The 17,598-nt window shown below is 44.5% G+C and overlaps 2 protein-coding genes across 6 annotated transcripts in view; both read left to right on the top strand.

Moving 5' to 3' along the window:
- The window catches only part of PRPF3 (pre-mRNA processing factor 3), a 36,483-nt gene extending 26,455 nt beyond the window's left edge, over positions 1 to 10,028 (top strand). For both annotated transcript variants that reach the window (XR_005576750.2, XM_039459965.2), the window contains exons 13-16: positions 1,303 to 1,421; positions 1,701 to 1,784; positions 5,183 to 5,244; positions 9,665 to 10,028. Coding sequence is in view for 1 of the 2 variants with exons in the window: in XM_039459965.2 (XP_039315899.1) it covers positions 1,303 to 1,421; positions 1,701 to 1,784; positions 5,183 to 5,244; positions 9,665 to 9,811 (412 nt within the window). In the remaining variant the exon portion in view is untranslated. The remainder of the gene's footprint in view (positions 1 to 1,302; positions 1,422 to 1,700; positions 1,785 to 5,182; positions 5,245 to 9,664) is intronic.
- A 6,794-nt stretch (positions 10,029 to 16,822) lies between these two features.
- RPRD2 (regulation of nuclear pre-mRNA domain containing 2) overlaps positions 16,823 to 17,598 on the top strand; it is a 102,049-nt gene continuing 101,273 nt past the window's right edge. The window contains exon 1 of one of the 4 annotated variants that reach the window (XM_003941970.4): positions 16,823 to 17,598. In XM_003941970.4, coding sequence (XP_003942019.2) covers positions 17,394 to 17,598 — 205 coding nt within the window. In that variant the 5' untranslated portion in view covers positions 16,823 to 17,393. The other 3 variants (XM_003941969.4, XM_010329746.3, XM_039459958.2) reach the window with 3 other exon arrangements.

Raw genomic sequence — 17,598 nt, 5'->3', positions numbered from 1 at the left:
CCGGGCACTGTGGCTCACGCCTGTAATCCCAGCACTTTGGGAGGCCAAGGTGGGTGGATCACAAGGTCAAGAGATCGAGACCATCCTGGCCAACATGGTGAAACCCCATCTCTATTAAAATCCAAAAAATTAGCTGGGCGTGGTGGTGTGCACCTGTAATCCCAGGTACTTGGGAGGCTGAGGCAGGAGAATTGCTTGAACCGGGAGGCAGAGATTGCAGTGAGCTGAGATTGAGCTACTGCACTCCTGCCTGGCGACAGGGTGAAACACTGTCTCAAAACAAAACAAAAAAAACAGTCAGGTGTGGTGGCATGCGCCTGTAGTCCCAGCTACTCAGGAGGCTGAGGTAGGAGAATCGCTTGAACCAAAAAGGTGGAGGTTGCAGTGAGCCGAGATTGTGCCACTGTTCCCCAGCTTGGACAACAGAGTGAGACTTTGTCTCAAAAAAAAAGATTAGAAAAAATTATCTGATAATACACTTACTCAAAATGTCCCCTTTCTGTTCTCTGATCCCTTAGAACCACTGTCTTTAGGTAATTGCTATTAACAGTTTTTCACATATCCTTCTAGAAAATTTTCATGCCTATATAGTGATCGTGTGTGTGTGTATATATATATATATATACACACATATATATATATATTTATTTATTTATTTGTATTTTTTGAGACAGAGTCTTGCTTTGTTGCCCAGAAGGGAGTGTGGTAGCATAGTCTCGGCTCACTGTAACCTCTGCCTCCTGGGTTCAAGCGATTCTCCTGCCTCAGCTTCCCAAATAGCTAGAATTATAGGCATGTGCCCCCACGCTCGGCTAATTTTTTGTATTTTTAGTAGAGATGGGGTTTCACCATATTGGTCAGGCTGGTCTTGAACTCCTGACCTTGAGATCTGCCCACCTCAGCCTCCCAAAGTGCTGGGATTACAGGCATGAGCCACCGCGCCCAACCGAGTGATCCTATAAGGATCTAGAGCACAAAAAAATTGAAGATCTTTATATTGTTAAGAATAATGAGGTTGTAAATATTTTTGGATGATAGTAAATACCTCTCCCTGATCCTTAGAGTAAATTTTGGTTACCTGCTATTGTATGTATGAAGTCCTAGACTTTGAAGAAATACAAGATTGTGGAAATGTTTCTAGACTCATCAACTCTACCTTTTAAGCATTCATCTATTTGTTTACTCCAGAGGCCTTTGTTTATAGAGAGGAAACCATTCTGGATTCATCTGTTTACTTGCCACTCCATTCAGGCAGCTGCTGATACTAAAATGGAAGACATAACTAAACTTTCCCTTCTCCAGAGTGCGAAATTTGAGCAACCCAGCCAAGAAGTTCAAGATTGAGGCCAATGCTGGGCAACTGTACCTGACAGGGGTGGTGGTACTGCACAAGGATGTCAACGTGGTAGTAGTGGAAGGGGGTGAGTCTGAAAAACTTGAGGGATATTATTCCCCAGACAACCCTAGGCTTAGAGTGACTAGCATTGTGGGGAGAAAGGAGAAAAAGATAATTTTAGTATCTTGTCTGATACAATATTCTAGGTCTCTGCTTCTGTGTTCATTGGAGTAGAAGGCCCTAATGTGTTGCTTGGGATTAATTCAACTACCACATTAATGTCTGAGCATTAGATGAGCTCAGAGGTTCTTTCTGCTCCATCATCTTCCACAGTTCTGGCAAAATTCTTCTTCTCTGTTTCCAGGCCCCAAGGCCCAGAAGAAATTTAAGCGTCTTATGCTGCATCGGATAAAGTGGGATGAACAGACATCTAACACGAAGGGAGATGGTGAATGGGGGTTAGAGGGGATTAAGTGGGAGAGCTATGGGAGGTGGGGATGGTGCATCTGTCCGTTCATCTTATTCCTTCCCTAATGACACTCTTGCTAACACTAGAATAGTGTTCAGGAAATTTAGAAAGACCCATTTAAACTTTGAGCCTCCTAGACATTCATACAGTGTTTACTACATGATTATATGCATGAGTGATAAAGTTAATTTTTTGCCTATCATTTAAGGCTTTTCTACCAGCTGGTTTCTGTGTCTGTGCTGAATCTGAGTATTGGTTATATGAATTTATTCAGTATTTGAAAATTCAGCAAGCAGCTAGGCATGGTGGCTCATGCCTGTAATCCTAGTTCTTTGGGAGGCTGAGGTAGGCAGATTGCTTGAGACCAGGAGTTTGAGACCAGCCTGGGTATGGTGAAACCTAATCTCTACAAAAAGTACAAAAATTTGCGGAGTGTGGAGGCACACAGCTGTATTCCCAGCTACTCAGGAAGCTGAGGTGGGAGGATCACTTGAGCTTGGGGAGGTCGAGGCTGCAGTAAGCTGTGATCCTGCCACTGCAATCCAGACTGGGTGACAGAATGAGACCGTCTCAAAAAGCAAATTAAGTAAGCTATACATTCATGTGTACAGTATCTGTGTTATATTATTCTTTGATCTTTTTTTTTGAGACGGTTTCACTGTGTTGCCCAGGCTGGAGTACAGTGGTGCAATCTTGGCTCACCGCAACCTCTGCCTCCCCAGTTTGAGTGATTCTCCTGCCTCAGCCTCTCAAGTAGCTGGGATTACAGGCATGCACGACCACACCTAGCTAATTTTGTATTTTTAGTAGATATGGGGTTTCTCCATGTTGGCCAGACTGGTCTCAAACTCCTGACCTCAGGTGATATGCCCACCTCGGCCTCCCAAAGTGCTGGGATTACGAGCGTGAGCCACTGTGCCCAGCCTGATGGTTTTTTTTTTCCTTAAGGACATAAGAAAAAAAAAAAAAAAAAAAAAAAAAAGACTTTCGGATCAAAAAAGCTCTGCTTTGATCAAAAAACTACTTTTTCTTTTGCCTGTTATCTTACACAGACACACACACACACTCACATACACACACACACACACGGAGATGCTCCTCAACTTATGATGGGGTTAGTTTCAATAAACCTATGGCTTTGATCAAAAAACTACTTTTTCTTTTGCCTGTTATCTTACACACACACACACACACACAGAGAGAGAGAAATGCTCCTTATGATGGGGTTAGTTCTAATAAACCTGTGATAAGTTGAATATATTGTTAAGTCAAAAATGCGTTTAAGGCCGGGCGCAATGGCTCATGCCTGTAATCCTAGCACTTTGGGAGGCTGAGGTGAACAGATCACTTGAGGTCAGGAGTTTGTGACCAGCCTGGCCAGCATGGTGAAACCCCATCTCTGCCACAAAAATTCACCAGGCACAGTGGCGGGTTCCTGTAGTCCCAGCTACTTGGGAGGCTGAGGCAGGAGGATTACTGAGGTTGCAGTGAGGTGAGACCATGTCATTGCACTCTAGCCTAGGTGACAGAGTGAGACTCCATCTCAAAACCAGAAAAAGTAAATAAATAAATAAATAAATAAATAAATAAATAAAATCTGCAGAGTTCATCTTAAGAGACCTGAAAATAAAAAATAAAATATGCAGAGAGCTTTTCTTTTTTTTTTTTTTGAGACGGAGTTTCGCTCTTGTTACCCAGGCTGGAGTGCAATGGCGCGATCTCGGCTCACCGCAACCTCCGCCTCCTGGGTTCAGGCAATTCTCCTGCCTCAGCCTCCTGAGTAGCTGGGATTACAGGCACGCGCCACCACGCCCAGCTAGTTTTTTGTATTTTTAGTAGAGATGGGGTTTCACCATGTTGACCAGGATGGTCTCGAACTCTCGACCTTGTGATCCACCCGCCTTGGCCTCCCAAAGTGCTGGGATTACAGGCGTGAGCCACCGCGCCCGGCGAGAGCTTTTCTTAACTTTTGTTAACTTTACCTAACTTTAGCCTTCCTGTACTTTTTGTCCTTGATGTATTTAAAATACATTTTTGTAATATAATTGACTTATATTTTATTTTGTTTTACACATGTGCATAAGATAATTTTTTTGTGAGGCGTAGTTTTGCTCTGTTGCCCAGGCTGGAGTGCAATCATGCAATGTTGGCTGACTGCAACCTCTACCTCCCAGGTTCAAGTGATTCTCCTGCCTTGGCCTCCCAAGATACTGGAATTACAGGCGCTTGCCACCATGCGTGAATAATTTTTTTATTTTTTATTTTTACTTTTTTGAGATGGAGTCTTATTCTGTCACCCAGGCTGGAGCACAGTATCATCATCTCGGCTCACTACAAACTCCATCCCCCGTCTCCTACCTCAGTCTCCTGAGTAGCTGGGATTATAGGTGCCTGCCACCATCCCTGGCTGGTTTTTGTATATATATATATATTTTTTTAGACAGAGTCTTGCTCTGTCACCAGGCTGGAGCGCAGTGGCGCAGTCTCAGCTCACTGCAACCTCCGCCTCCTGGGTTCAAGTGATCCTTCCACCTCAGCCTCCCGAGTAGTGGGGACTACAAGCGTGTGCTACCACGCCCAGCTAATTTTTGTATTTTTAGTAGAGACGGGGTTTCACCACGTTGGCCAGGATGGTCTTGATCTCTTGACCTCGTGATCTGCCCGCCTCAGCCTCCCAAAGTGCTGAGATTACAGGCGTGAGCCACTGCGCCCTGCCTGATTTTTGTATTTTTAGTAGAGATGAGGTTTTACCATCTTGGCCAGGCTGGTCTTGAACTCCTGATCTCGTGATCCAGCCACCTTGGCCTCCCAAAGTGCTGGGATTACGAGTGTGAGCTGCTGAGACCAGCCTAATTTTTGTATTTTTAGTAGAGATGAAGTTTCATCATGTTGGCCATGCTGATCTCGAACTCTTGACCTCAGGTGATCTACCCACCTTGGCCTCCCAAAGTGGTAGACTTACAGGTGTGAGCCACCACACCCAGCTGATGATTTTGATTTGGTATATCTGCCCTCCTCCTCCACTGGGTGAAAGTTTTTTCAGAGTACTATATGATGTTGACATCTGAGCCTGCTTCCCAAAGTGCTTAGGACAAATTTTTATGTTGACTGCTTGTTTTTTATTTTTTTATTCCCAGTACCTGGTGCAGCTTTTGATTCATAACAGGTGCTCAGTAAATGCTGATTGTGTCAATTAATATTCCTGCCCACTTGGAGCTTCAAGTGTAATTTGGGAACAATAAAGGGCAACAGAAAAGAAAACATTTGGTTCAACACATAAAAAGGATGACAATAGTTTAGAGTTTGGGTAGATCTGAATATTGTTTGTTTAGAACCTGAATCTCAAGTCTGAGTCTGTAACAAAATTTTTCTTCCAGATGATGAGGAATCTGATGAGGAAGCTGTGAAGAAAACCAACAAATGTGTACTAGTCTGGGAGGTTAGTGATCCTTTGTAAAACATTGTAAAATGTTAGCCAACTCTGATTGTTTATGCTATTTAACTAGAGCAATGGAATATAAGAACTAATCAGCGAGTAAATTCCTTAAATAATTTATGTTTCTCATTGGAATTTATTTACTTATTTTTTTAAAACAGTTTTGCTTTTGTTACCCAGGCTGGAGTGCAGTGGTGCCATTTCAGCTCACTGCAGCCTCCACTTTCTGGTTTCAAGCCATTCTCCTGCCTTGGCCTCCCTAGTAGCTGGGATTACAGGTGCCTGCCACCGTGCCTGGCTAATTTTTGTATTTTTAGTGAAGACAGGGTTTCACCATGTTGGCCAGGCTGGTTTCAAACTCCTGACCTTCTGTTCCACCCCTCGTGGCCTCCCAAAGTGCTGGGATTACAGGCATGAGCCACCGCACCTGGCCTGGAATCCATTTTTTTTTTTTTTTGAGACGGAGTTTCGCTCTTGTTACCCAGGCTGGAGTGCAGTGGCACAATCTCGGCTCACCACAACCTCTGCCTCCTGGGTTCAGGCAATTCTCCTGCCTCAGCCTCCTGAGTAGCTGGGATTACAGGCACGCGCCACCATGCCCAGCTAATTTTTTGTATTTTTAGTAGAGACGGGGTTTCACCATGTTGACCGGGATGGTCTTGATCTCTTGACCTCGTGATCCACCCGCCTCGGCCTCCCAAAGTGCTGGGATTACAAGCGTGAGCCACCGCGCCCGGCCCATCCTGGAATCCATTTTTTTTTTTTTTTTTTTTTTTGAGATGGAGTTTCGCTCTTGTTACCCAGGCTGGAGTGCAATGGCACGATCTCGGCTCACCGCAACCCCCGCCTCCTGGGTTCAGGCAATTCTCCTGCCTCAGCCTCCTGAGTAGCTGGGATTACAGGCACACGCCACCATGCCCAGCTAATGTTTTGTATTTTTAGTAGAGACGGGGATTCACCATGTTGACCAGGATGGTCTCGATCTCTTGACCTCGTGATCCACCCGCCTCGGCCTCCCAAAGTGCTGGGATTACAGGCTTGAGCCACCGCGCCCGGCCTGGAATCCATTTTTAAATGGTTGTCAGCAAATTCTTCCTGATCATCTTTTTAGTTAAATTGAAGAGTATTTAGTATATGTTATCTAGGGAAGTGTGTGGACAGTGCTGCTCGTAGCAGGAATACAAATTCTCTACTGAAAATTATTTATTTCATGATGATGAATATGAGACTTGGAAAGAAGGAAGTACTAGACTCAATATAAAGTTAGGAGGCTGGGCATTGCTGCTTATTAGCTGTGCAATCTGGGCAGGACACTCAGTGCCAAATTCTGTTGCCTTATCTATAAAATGTAGACATTATTATTTACTCTTTATATTGTCTATTTTTTTGAGAACCAAATTAGGTAATTATATAATAGTGCTTCATGAAATGTGACTAAATCACTCTTCAGGTGGAATTTTTTTTATGGTTATCTAGTTCTTTAAACCCTGAAGGTTTCTTAGAGAATCAGTATTAATGTTTTCATTCATGTGTGCTTTTAGGTAGAGTACACGTATATCTTTTTTTTTTTTTTTTTTTTTTTTTCAGAAAGAGATTTGCTCTTGTTGCCCAGGCTGGAGTGCAATGGCACAATCCCAGCTCACTGCAACCTCCACCTCTCAGGTTCAAGTGATTCTCCTGCCTCAGCCTCCAAAGTAGCTGGGACTACAGGCACACAACTCCATGCCCTGCTAATTTTTGTATTTTTGGTAGAGATGGGGTTTCACCATGTTGGCCAAGATGGTCTCGATCTCCTGACCTCTTGATCTTCCTGCCTAGGCCTCCCAAAGTGCTGATATTATAGTCATGAGCCACTGCGCCTGGCCGTATATCTTCTATTTTTAAAAACATTATTACAAAAGTAGTAAATATTAAGATTAAAAAATTCTCATTATACAGCAGAGTACTTACTGAAACCCAGCACAGTGGCTCACGCCTGTAATCCTAGCACTTTGGGAGGATGAGGTGGATGGATTGCTTGAGCTCAGGAGTTCAAGACCAGCCTGGGCAACATGGCGAAACCCTGTCACTACAAATAATACAATAATTAGCCAGGCCTGGTGGCATGTGCCTATAGTTCCAGCTATTTGAGAGGCTGAGGTGGGAGGATTGCTTCAGCGTGGGAATCTGAGGCTATAGTGAGCTCTGATTGCGCCACCGCACTCCAGCCTGGGCACCAGAGTGAGAACCTGTCTTTATTTTTGTTTTTGTTTTGAGATGGAGTCTTGCTCTGTCACTAGGCTGGAGTGCAGTGGCACAATCTCAGGTTACTTCTACCTCTGTCTCCAGGGTTCAAGCAATCTCCTGCCTCAGCCTCCCAAGTAGCTGGGACTGCAGGTGTGCACCACCATGGTCAGCTGAATTTTGTAATATTAGTAGAGACTAAGTTTCACCGTGTTGGCCAGGCTGGTCTCAAACTCCTGACCTCAGGTGATCTGCCTGCCTCAGCCTCCCAAAGTGCTGGGATTACAGGTGTGAGCCACCTTGCCCAGCTAGAGACCCTGTCTTAACAAAAAACAAAAAAGAAAAAGTCTTGGGCTGGGCCCCATAGCTCATGCTTGTATTCCCATCACTTTGGGAGGCCAAGGTGGGCAGATCATGAGGTCAGGAATTCCAGACCAGCCTGGCCAACATGGTGAAACCCCATCTCTACTAAAAATACAAAATTTAGCTGGGCATGGTGGTGGGTGCCTGTAATCCCAGCTACTCGGGAGACTGAGACAGGAGAATCGTTTGAACTTGGGAGGCGGAGGTTGCAGTGAGCTAAGATTGTACCATTCCAAACCAGCCTGGGCGACAATGTGAGACTACATCTCAAAAAATAAAGAAAAGAAAAAGTCTCTTCCTATTCTCTGATCTCTTCAGACAAATCTTTATAGGTAATTGCTATTAATAGTTCTTCTTCTGAAGGAACAACCAAAAAATAAAAGAATTTAAAAAAAAGATTTTCATGTATCCTTCTGCCTTATCTCAGATTCTTCAATTTATACATACAAATTAGATGAAAATCGCCATAATATTTGTTTCTCTGTTTTATAAGTTCCCGCCTGCAAATTTTTTTTTGTTTTGTTTTGTATTGTTTTGTTTTGTTTTGAGACGGAGTTTCGCTCTTGTTACCCAGGCTGGAGTGCAATGGCGCCATCTCGGCTCACCACAACCTCCGCCTCCTGGGTTCAGGCAATTCTCCTGCCTCAGCCTCCTGAGTAGCTGGGATTACAGGCACGTGCCACCATGCCCAGCTAATTTTTTGTATTTTTAGTAGAGACGGGGTTTCACCATGTTGACCAGAATGGTCTTGATCTCTTGACCTCGTGATCCACCCGCCTCGGCCTCCCAAAGTGCTGGGATTACAGGCTTGGGCCACTGCGCCCGGCTGTTTTGTTTTTTAAGAGACAGGGTTTTGCTGTGTTGCCCAGGCTGGTGTGCAGTGGCACAGTCATAGCTCACTACAGCCTTGAACTCCTAGGGTCAAGCAGTCCTCTGGCCTTAGCTTCTCAGGTATCCAAGATCTCAGGTCCACACCACTGTGCCTAATTTATTTTATTTTATTTTTTGTAGAAATGGTGTCTCACTATGTTGTCCAGGCTGGTCTTGAACTCTTAGCCTTGAGTGATCCTCCCACCTCAGCCTCCCAAAGGGCTGTGATTATAGGCATGAACTACTTTACTCAGCCCTCCCTGCACATGTGTTAGCCCCTTCATCTCTTAGATTTTCTTGTATTTGTCTCTGAAGAGTATTTACTGAAAAAGTCCTGGCTTCTTAGAGAACCAGTATTAATGTTTTAGAACTTTAGTCTTCAGGAATTCTCTCTCAGGTTCAGAAATAAGCAAGTTCTGCTCCAGCCTCCCTATTAGTGTCTACTCCCTGAAAACCTCTTGAGGGTAGTGCTTTATAACTGCCATTGCTGCTGGTACCTTGGGCAAGAATGCCCGTTCTGCCCAGGACTGTCTTCTATTGTAATTCTCTGTTCTTACCTGCTCTTCTTCTGCTCCCTGCCCCCAATTGTTCTTTGTTGCTGGGCCCCAAAGCCTCCTGCTTGTATAAATAGTTTTTTGGGTCTTTTTGAAGGCCTAAATTTAGTCCTTAAGGCCTGGTGGGAGATAAGTTTATCTCATCCCACCCCCTATAGTTATTCCTGTCTTGGTGTTCCACCCAGGCACCAGAGGAAAGAATTCCTCATCCTCACTTCATTCAAAAAACTAAAAGCCTTATGCGTATGAATTCATAAAAACTCATGCAAATATCCAAGGAAATGGAGGTCACAATTTTTTTTTACCATAAAATCATGTTCAGCTTGCACATTGCTCACAAATGTTATAGTTCTTATTTAAAAAAATTATATCTGATTTAAATAAGAAATTGCAGTATTTTATGTCTTTCCTAGGGTACAGCCAAAGACCGGAGCTTTGGAGAGATGAAGTTTAAACAGTGTCCTACAGAGAACATGGCTCGTGAGCATTTCAAAAAGCATGGGGCTGAACACTACTGGGACCTTGCGCTGAGTGAATCTGTGTTAGAGTCTACTGATTGAGACTGCTGCAAGCCCTTGCCTCTCCCCCCTTGCCTTTGTCTCTTCAGTCCTCTCACTTAATTCTGTTTCCCAGCCTACTCCCACTTGTTTGTGTGATCTCAGAACTGTGCCAAGCAGATATTGGGACAAAGGGAGAATATCTTGCTCCCTTCCCCAGTCAGCCTGGTGTTGCCCTTTATTCCCCATATGTGCATATGATTAAAGAGTTATTTTTAAACTTGGTGTGATATTTTTCACACATTCCTAAGTATTAGAGTTTGGGTCTTCAGGTGATCCTTCTTCCAGACTTCTAGCAAAAAAAAACATTTTTTGTCATTGATATTTATTTATATATATAAATGGATGAATGGATGGATAAATGAATATGTATTTTTGAAGTCTAGTGGAAATGTCTGATTTCATCCTGGAACTAGAATGATACATACTGTTTTCCTGGAGCAGAATGAAGCAGGAAGATGTGTAAAGGGCTAAGGGAGGGAGGGACAAATGAGTGTCCATCCCTTAACCAAAAGAACCACCAGGTTAGACAGATTACCTCAAGACTTGGCTAAGTAGTCTTTCTAGGAAATCAGTTCCTCTAAGGGATGCATATGTGGGAATGTGTGTTGTGAGTGAAATGGACACAGGGAGAGTCCAAGAAGCATGCTATGAGTCAGTTTGTGAAGTGGAATAGGATTTAAGAATTTAGCCCATTTTGTCTCTTTTACTAGTTTAAAAATCTGCTTCTAAAAGAAATCGTGTAGTTCTTATTTTTTTCTATCTATGAATCTGACTACATGTGGTTGGTTTTATTTTAGGAATATTTGAGTCAGTGAGTATCTGTTGAAGTCCAAAATTTTTACCATACCTATCCTTCTGTTTCATATTGCATGTGTTGGGAATGGATCAAACAAAGAAGTCATTAGAGCTCCCATACCTTCTTGCTATATGGAGCATACTATGAATTTGTATTGGAGAATGGGTATATAACAAGAAGTTAAAACATTCTGTGTTATAAAATTAACCTCTTTTAAAATCCATGTTTCAGGTCCTGGTCAGAGTTCCAACTTTAGTATCAAGGGACCACTACGGTCAAGGAGATGGGAAGAGATAGGGGACCGCAAAGGGTTTTGAGCAGGTGTCCCCAAACTATGGCCCTCGGGCCGCATGTGGCCCCCTGAGGCCGTTTATCCGGCCCCCCGCCGCACTTCAGGAAGGGGCACCTCTTTCATCGGTGGTCAGTGAGAGGAGCACAGTATGTGGCGGCCCTCCAACGGTCTGAGGGACAGTGAACTGGCCCCCTGTGTAAAAAGTTTGGGGACGCCTGGTTTTGAGGAAAACTAGTGCAACTTCTCTGCTTAATTTTAATTTTTTACGCTCCAGTTCAAAAGATTCTCCTTTTTTAGAGACAAGCAAACTAACCCAGATGAGTGAGGTTGCTGATCCCAGTGCAGGATGAAATCTTTGAAATCACTCTAGCTTGATAGGACACAGCAATGAAGATTTTGAGTGCTTACTCTGGTAATTGTATCTGTGAAACTTGAGAGCTAGAGAATTGAACTATTTTAGAATTTCTGGATTTAAGCAAATCTAGGGGAAAAAATCATTGTCATTAAAATGAGTGTTTCTGTTTTGTAAAGATTGTGTGTGTGTGTGTGTGTGTGTGTGTGTGTGTGTGTGAGAGAGAGAGAGAGAGAGAGGGAGAGAGAGAGAGAAATGGAGTTTCGCTCTTGTTGCCCAGGCCGGAGTGCAATGGGTGCGATCTCAGCTCACCGCAATCTCTGCCTCCCGGGTTCAAGCAATTCTCCTGCCTCATCCTCCTGAGTAGCTGGGATTACAGACTTGAACCACCACACCTGGCTAATTTTTTTTTTTGTACTTTTAATAGAGACAGGGTTTCCCCATGTTGGTCAGTCTGGTCTTGAACTCCTGACCTCAGGTGATCCACCTGTCTCAGCCTCCCAAAGTGCTGGAATTAGAGATGTGAGCCACTGTGCCCCGCCCCTTGTTAAAGAATTTGTTACACGTACATGTGTAAATAATTTATATGCTACTTTGAAAATGAGTACATTCCATAGGATCTAAAGGGAATATTCATATTATAATACACTATAGTTTATTGTAAGTACCCATAATGAGACTCACCATTGGTTGTCTTGAGTGTATCACTCATTTCTTTGTGCCTCAAGGTGTTGTTAAATTTTTTCAATAAGCATTAACCTCCTTATTTCTCCTAACAAATTTAGATATGCATTTTAGAGGTGAGGAATTTGAGGCTTAGAGTGAGTAAATTGCCCAAGGTTATGAGTTAGTAAGTTATAGAGCTTAATTTGAACTCAGGTTTGTTTGACTACAGCCCAAACTCAGCCACTAAGTATATATTGCCTCATTTGTACAGTAATGGGGTAGGGACAGATAAGTTCTTTCAAATGAATGTTATTCTCAGGATAGTTCTTACCTGGGGATGTTATCACTTAAAATACTTTGTGAACTTCATAATCTATTTCCAATCCTTTTTAAAATATCTTTAGTTAATGACAGTTATTAGTTTTGGAAAGAGTTATTACTTTCTTTATTTTATTTTTTTATTGGAAAGAGTTTTAGAAACCCTTTGGCTATAACAGTAATGAACAAGTGGAATTTGAAATTAAAAGCAATTCAGTTTACATTGGCACCAAAAGGAAGTGGCATACTTAGGATAAATCCAAATACGTGTAAGATCTATATGAAGAAAACTACAAAACTCTAATGGAAAAAAAAAAAAAAAACAACGAAATTCAATGTTGTTTCACATTCATGTAGGAAGACAGTATTTTTAAAATGTCAATTCTAGCTGGGTGTGGTGGCTCATGCCTGTAATCTCAGCACCTTGGGAGACCAAGGGTGGAAGATGATTGAGACCAGCCTGGAGAACACAGGGAGATCCCATCTCTAAAAAAAAGTTTTTAGCCGGGTGCGGTGGCTCAAGTCTGTAATCCCAGCACTTTGGGAGGCCGAGGCGGGTGGATCACGAGGTCGAGAGATCGAGACCATCCTGGTCAACATGGTGAAACCCTGTCTCTACTAAAAATACCAAAAATTACCTGGGCATGGTGGCGCGTGCCTGTAATCCCAGCTACTCAGGAGGCCGAGGCAGGAGAATTGCCTGAACCCAGGAGGCGGAGGTTGTGGTGAGCCGAGATCGCGCCATTGCACTCCAGCCTGGGTAACAAGAGTGAAACTCCGTCTCAAAAAAAAAAAAAAAAAAATTTGTGTGTGAGACAAATTCTCACTTTGTTTCCCAGGCTGGAGTGCAGTGGCATGATCTCAGCTCACTGCAGCCTCGACTTCCCAGGCTCAAGCAATCCTCCCACCTCTCAGCCTCCTGAATAGCTGAGTCTACAGGCATATGCCACCACGCCTGGCTAGTTTTTAAACTTTTTTGTAGAGACGAGATATCGCTTTGTTGCCCAGGCTGGTCTCCAACTCTGGAGCTCAAGTCATCTTCTTGCCTTGGCCTCCCATAGTGCTGGTATTACAGGCATGAATCACTGTACCTGGCCTACAAAATTTTTAAAAATAAAAATTTAGCCAGGGCATGGTGGCATGTGCCTGTGGTTCCAACTGCCTGGCAGGCTGGGAGGATCGCTTCATGAGGTGGAGGTTGCAGTGAGTTGAGATCACGCCACTGCACTCCAGCCTGGATGACAAACTCCGTTTCAAAAAAAAAAAAAAAATGGGTCAAAGACCTTAACAGACACATCTTTAAAAAAAGAGATGGCAAATAAACATGTGAAAAGATGCTCCACGTCGTATGTCATTAGGGAAATGCAAATTAAAACAAAGATACTGCTACACACTTGTTAGAGTGGCCAAAATCCAGAAGACTCACAACACTAAATGCTGGTGAGAATGTAGAACTGATGGAAATACAAAATGGTAAATCTGTTTTGGAGGACAGATTGATTTTTTTTTTTTTTTTTTTTTTTTTTTTTTTGAGATGGAGTTTCACTCTTGTTGCCCAGGCTGGCGTGCAGTGGCACAATCTTGGCTCACTGCAACCTCCCAGGTTCAAGTGATTCTCCTGCCTCAGCCTCCCAAGTAGTTTGGCTTACAGGAGCCCACCACCGTGCCCGGCTAATTTTGTATTTTTTTAAATTTTATAATGACGGGGTTTCACCATGTTGGTCAGGCTGGTCTTGAACTCCCGACCTCAGGTTATCCGCCCGCCCTGGCCTCCAAAGTGCTTGGATTGCAGGCGTGAGCCACTACACCCGGCCAATTTTGTATTTTTTAGTAGAGACTGGGTTTCCCCATGTTGGTCAGGCTGGCTGGTTTCTAGCTCCTGACCTTGGGTAATCCACCCTCCTCAGTCTCCCAGAGTGCTGGGATTACAGGCGTGAGCCACTGCGCTTGGCCTCAGGTTGATGATCTAGTACAAAACTAAACATACTCTTTTTTTTTTTTTTGAGACGGAGTTTTTGCTCTCGTTACCCAGGCTGGAGTGCAATGGCGCGATCTCGGCTCACCGCAACCTCCGTCTCCTGGGTTCAGGCAATTCTGCCTCAGCCTCCTGAGTAGCTGGGATTACAGGCACGCGCCACCATACCCAGCTAATTTTTTGTATTTTTAGTAGAGACGGGGTTTCACCATGTTGACCAGGATGGTCTCGATCTCTCGACCTCGTGATCCACCCGCCTCGGCCTCCCAAAGTGCTGGGATTACAGGCTTGAGCCACCGCGCCCGGCCTAAAACTAAACATACTCTTACCATAGGATCTAACAATTGTACTCCTTCGTATTTATTCAAGGAGTTCAAAACCTATTCACCCAAAAGCTGTACATAGATATTTATAACAGCTTTATTCATACTTGCCAAAATGTGGAAGCAACCAAGATGTTCTTCAAGTGAATGGATAAATAAAACTGGCACATCTGGACAGTGGAATATTTCAGCACTAAAAAGAAATTGGCTATCAAGCCATGAAAAGACATGGAGGAAACTGAAATGCATATTACTAAGTGAAAAAAGCCAGTCTGAAAAGGTTACATACTGAATGACTGCAACTACATGATGTTCTGAAAAAGGCAAAACTATGAAGCTGGTAAAATGATTAGTAGTTGCTAGGGGAGTGGGGGAGGGAGGGATGAACAGGTGGAGCACAGAGGTTTTTAGAGCAGTGAAACTGCTCTGTATGAAACTATAATGGTAGATACATATTATTATACATTTTTTCAAACTCAGAAGGTATAACACCAAGAGTGAACCCTAATGTAAACTATGGGCTTTGAATGATAATGTGTTAGTGTAGGTTTGTCAGTTGTAACAGATGTACCATTCTGATGGGTGACATTGATAATGGGGAAGGGTATTCATGTGTGGGGGCAGGAGGTATATGGAAGTCTCTGCTTTCCACACAATCGCTGTGAATCTAAAACTGCTCTAAAATAGTCTATTTTAAAAAGTGGTTTTTTTGGCTACAGTTACAGAAAAAAAAAAAATGTAGGGTCAGGACCAGGCATGGTGGCTCATGCTTATAATCCCAGCACTTTGGGAGGCTGAAAGCAGGATGACTACTTGAGGCCAGGAATTTGACCAGCCTTGGCAACATAGGGAGACCCCCTCTCAAAAAGAAAAAAGTTTGTATTTTAATTAGCCAGGTGTGATTATGCAGGCCTGTAGTCCAAGCTACTTGAGCTGCTGAGGCAGGAGGATCACTTGGGTCTGGGGGATTAAGGCTGCTATGAGCTACGATCGTGCCACTGCACTCTAGCCTGGACAGGGACAGAGCGAGACCCTGTTTTAGGGCCTTTGCACTTACTGTTCCTTCTAACCGGATTGTTCCATTCCCCCTCTCCCGTATCTGCTTGGTTGCTTTTTTGTCAATGTTCAGATCGAGCTATTTCCTTCGAGAAGACTTCCCGGTTCACCATACCACCAGTCTCATACTGGCGCGTGCATGCGCGCGCGTGCACACATACACACACACACACGCCTACACCTTTCTCCCTTATCCTGCTTCACCTTTTTACAGAACTCAGTACTGTCTGAAATGTCCTTGTTTGTGGTCTCCCGCCACTAAACTCCAGAGGGAAGGGATTTTTGTTTTGCTCTGTGTTACTCCCCATCATCTAAAACAGTACTTGGCACAAGACGTTCAACAACCTGAATTAATGAACAGTGGACATAAATTTGACAAAATAGGTTTCCTGCAAGAAGTGTGACTGTAGTGGGGAGACGTTAAAAAAATTAAAATAAAATTGTATATGCTTAGTGGGAACACAGGATCCTCTAAATTAGCCCTGAGGATTTACATAGGTACATGCGATGGAACGGTTCATATAAGGCTCATAATAAAAGTTATGTAAGGCTCTTGCCAGTATGTATTATGCAATTTTAAGATTGTAACGTAGCTGGCGAAAATGAGGTCACGTTGCCATTTTCTTCCCCTCGAAAAATTTTATGGGGAAAATTTTCTTTCACTTCCTCATTTATTTCCTTTTCCTCTAACCTAAGTGGTCAAGCAGCTGTGAATGTTTTCTTCCAAGGGAAGCGAGAAATACGGTTTGGGGGGAGCCTGCGTAGTGAATGGCTCACTGGGGCTGGCGCATGCGCATCTTCTGTGGCGCTGCAAGATGTCTGCCGGCCATTTTGTCGCGCGTCGCTGCCCCGAGGAGTTGGCGGCGATGGCTGCAGCCGCCAAAGACTAACAGTGGTCTCAGTGGTGGGAATTTGCCGTCTCTGTTGTGCGAACTAAACACTCCCAAGACAGCGACCCAAGCAACAAAAGGCGGGGCGGAGCGGTGGAGCGCCTCCCTCTAACCTTAGTTATACCAGCTCCCTCACCCTTCCCTCCTAGTTCTTGCAGCCCGCTGCACGCTGACCTTCCGCGCAGGCGCACAAATAATCGAAGCGCTTCCTGGGCCCCGGGGGCTTCAGAGCTCCTGCGCGCGCTTCTGGTTTTCCATTCCTGATTGGTCAGGTTGCCCCGCCATCACGCCTCTTTCTGCTTTCAAGGTTGAGAAGGAAGCGGGGGGGCGGGGCCAAGCGGCGCGTGCGCGATACTGTTGCTGCCCCTTTGCTGCTATTGCGTTGCAAAAAAAAAATCCTGACTAGGTAGCCTTGGACCTTTTCTGTGCTAGCGAGTCTAAAGGAGAGAGAGATTTCTGCAACGGAAGGGGCAGCCGGGTAGTATTAAATTTACGATATTAACGCCCGACCTGGCTCACAGGAGTGTGGGGACAGGGGCGGGGAAGGGCCTTAGCACTGAGAGCCGAAAAGTAGAAAAGCATTCGTTTCGGCGTCAGGCGTTTTGAAAGGCTTTGCAGGTCCTGTTTTCTGCGTGGTTTTTCCGTGATTACTGACTGGTTTAAACACGACCCCTTGAACAATATTGGTGAAACCTCCGAGGCCCGCAGCCCCTCCTCGCAGCGTGTAGGAGCTGCCAGCGTGCCCAGCTGCTTGTGTTCCCGTCCGTGCCTCCGGAGGAGCCCGGCGCGTGCACCATCCCCACCCCCTGGCCTCCCTCCCCACCTACGGCTTCCACGCACTCGCAGTGATTGTTTTGCCCGCTCCCGCCGCCGCCGCCGCCAGAGGAGCAGCAGCGCTTGTGCAAACCGGGAAGATGGCGGCCGGCGGCGGCGGAGGCAGCAGTAAGGCCTCCTCCTCGTCGGCCTCTTCGGCAGGGGCTCTGGAGTCCTCGTTGGATCGAAAATTCCAGTCTGTAACCAACACTATGGAATCCATTCAAGGCTTGTCGTCGTGGTGTATAGAGAACAAGAAACACCACAGTACTATCGTCTACCATTGGATGAAGTGGCTCCGGAGAT

Source organism: Saimiri boliviensis, chromosome 19 (assembly GCF_048565385.1).
Source record: "Saimiri boliviensis isolate mSaiBol1 chromosome 19, mSaiBol1.pri, whole genome shotgun sequence".
NCBI classification, from domain to species: Eukaryota; Metazoa; Chordata; class Mammalia; order Primates; family Cebidae; genus Saimiri; species Saimiri boliviensis.
Note: the sequence above shows the minus strand (reverse complement) of the source record. Positions and strands in the feature narration are given on the sequence as shown.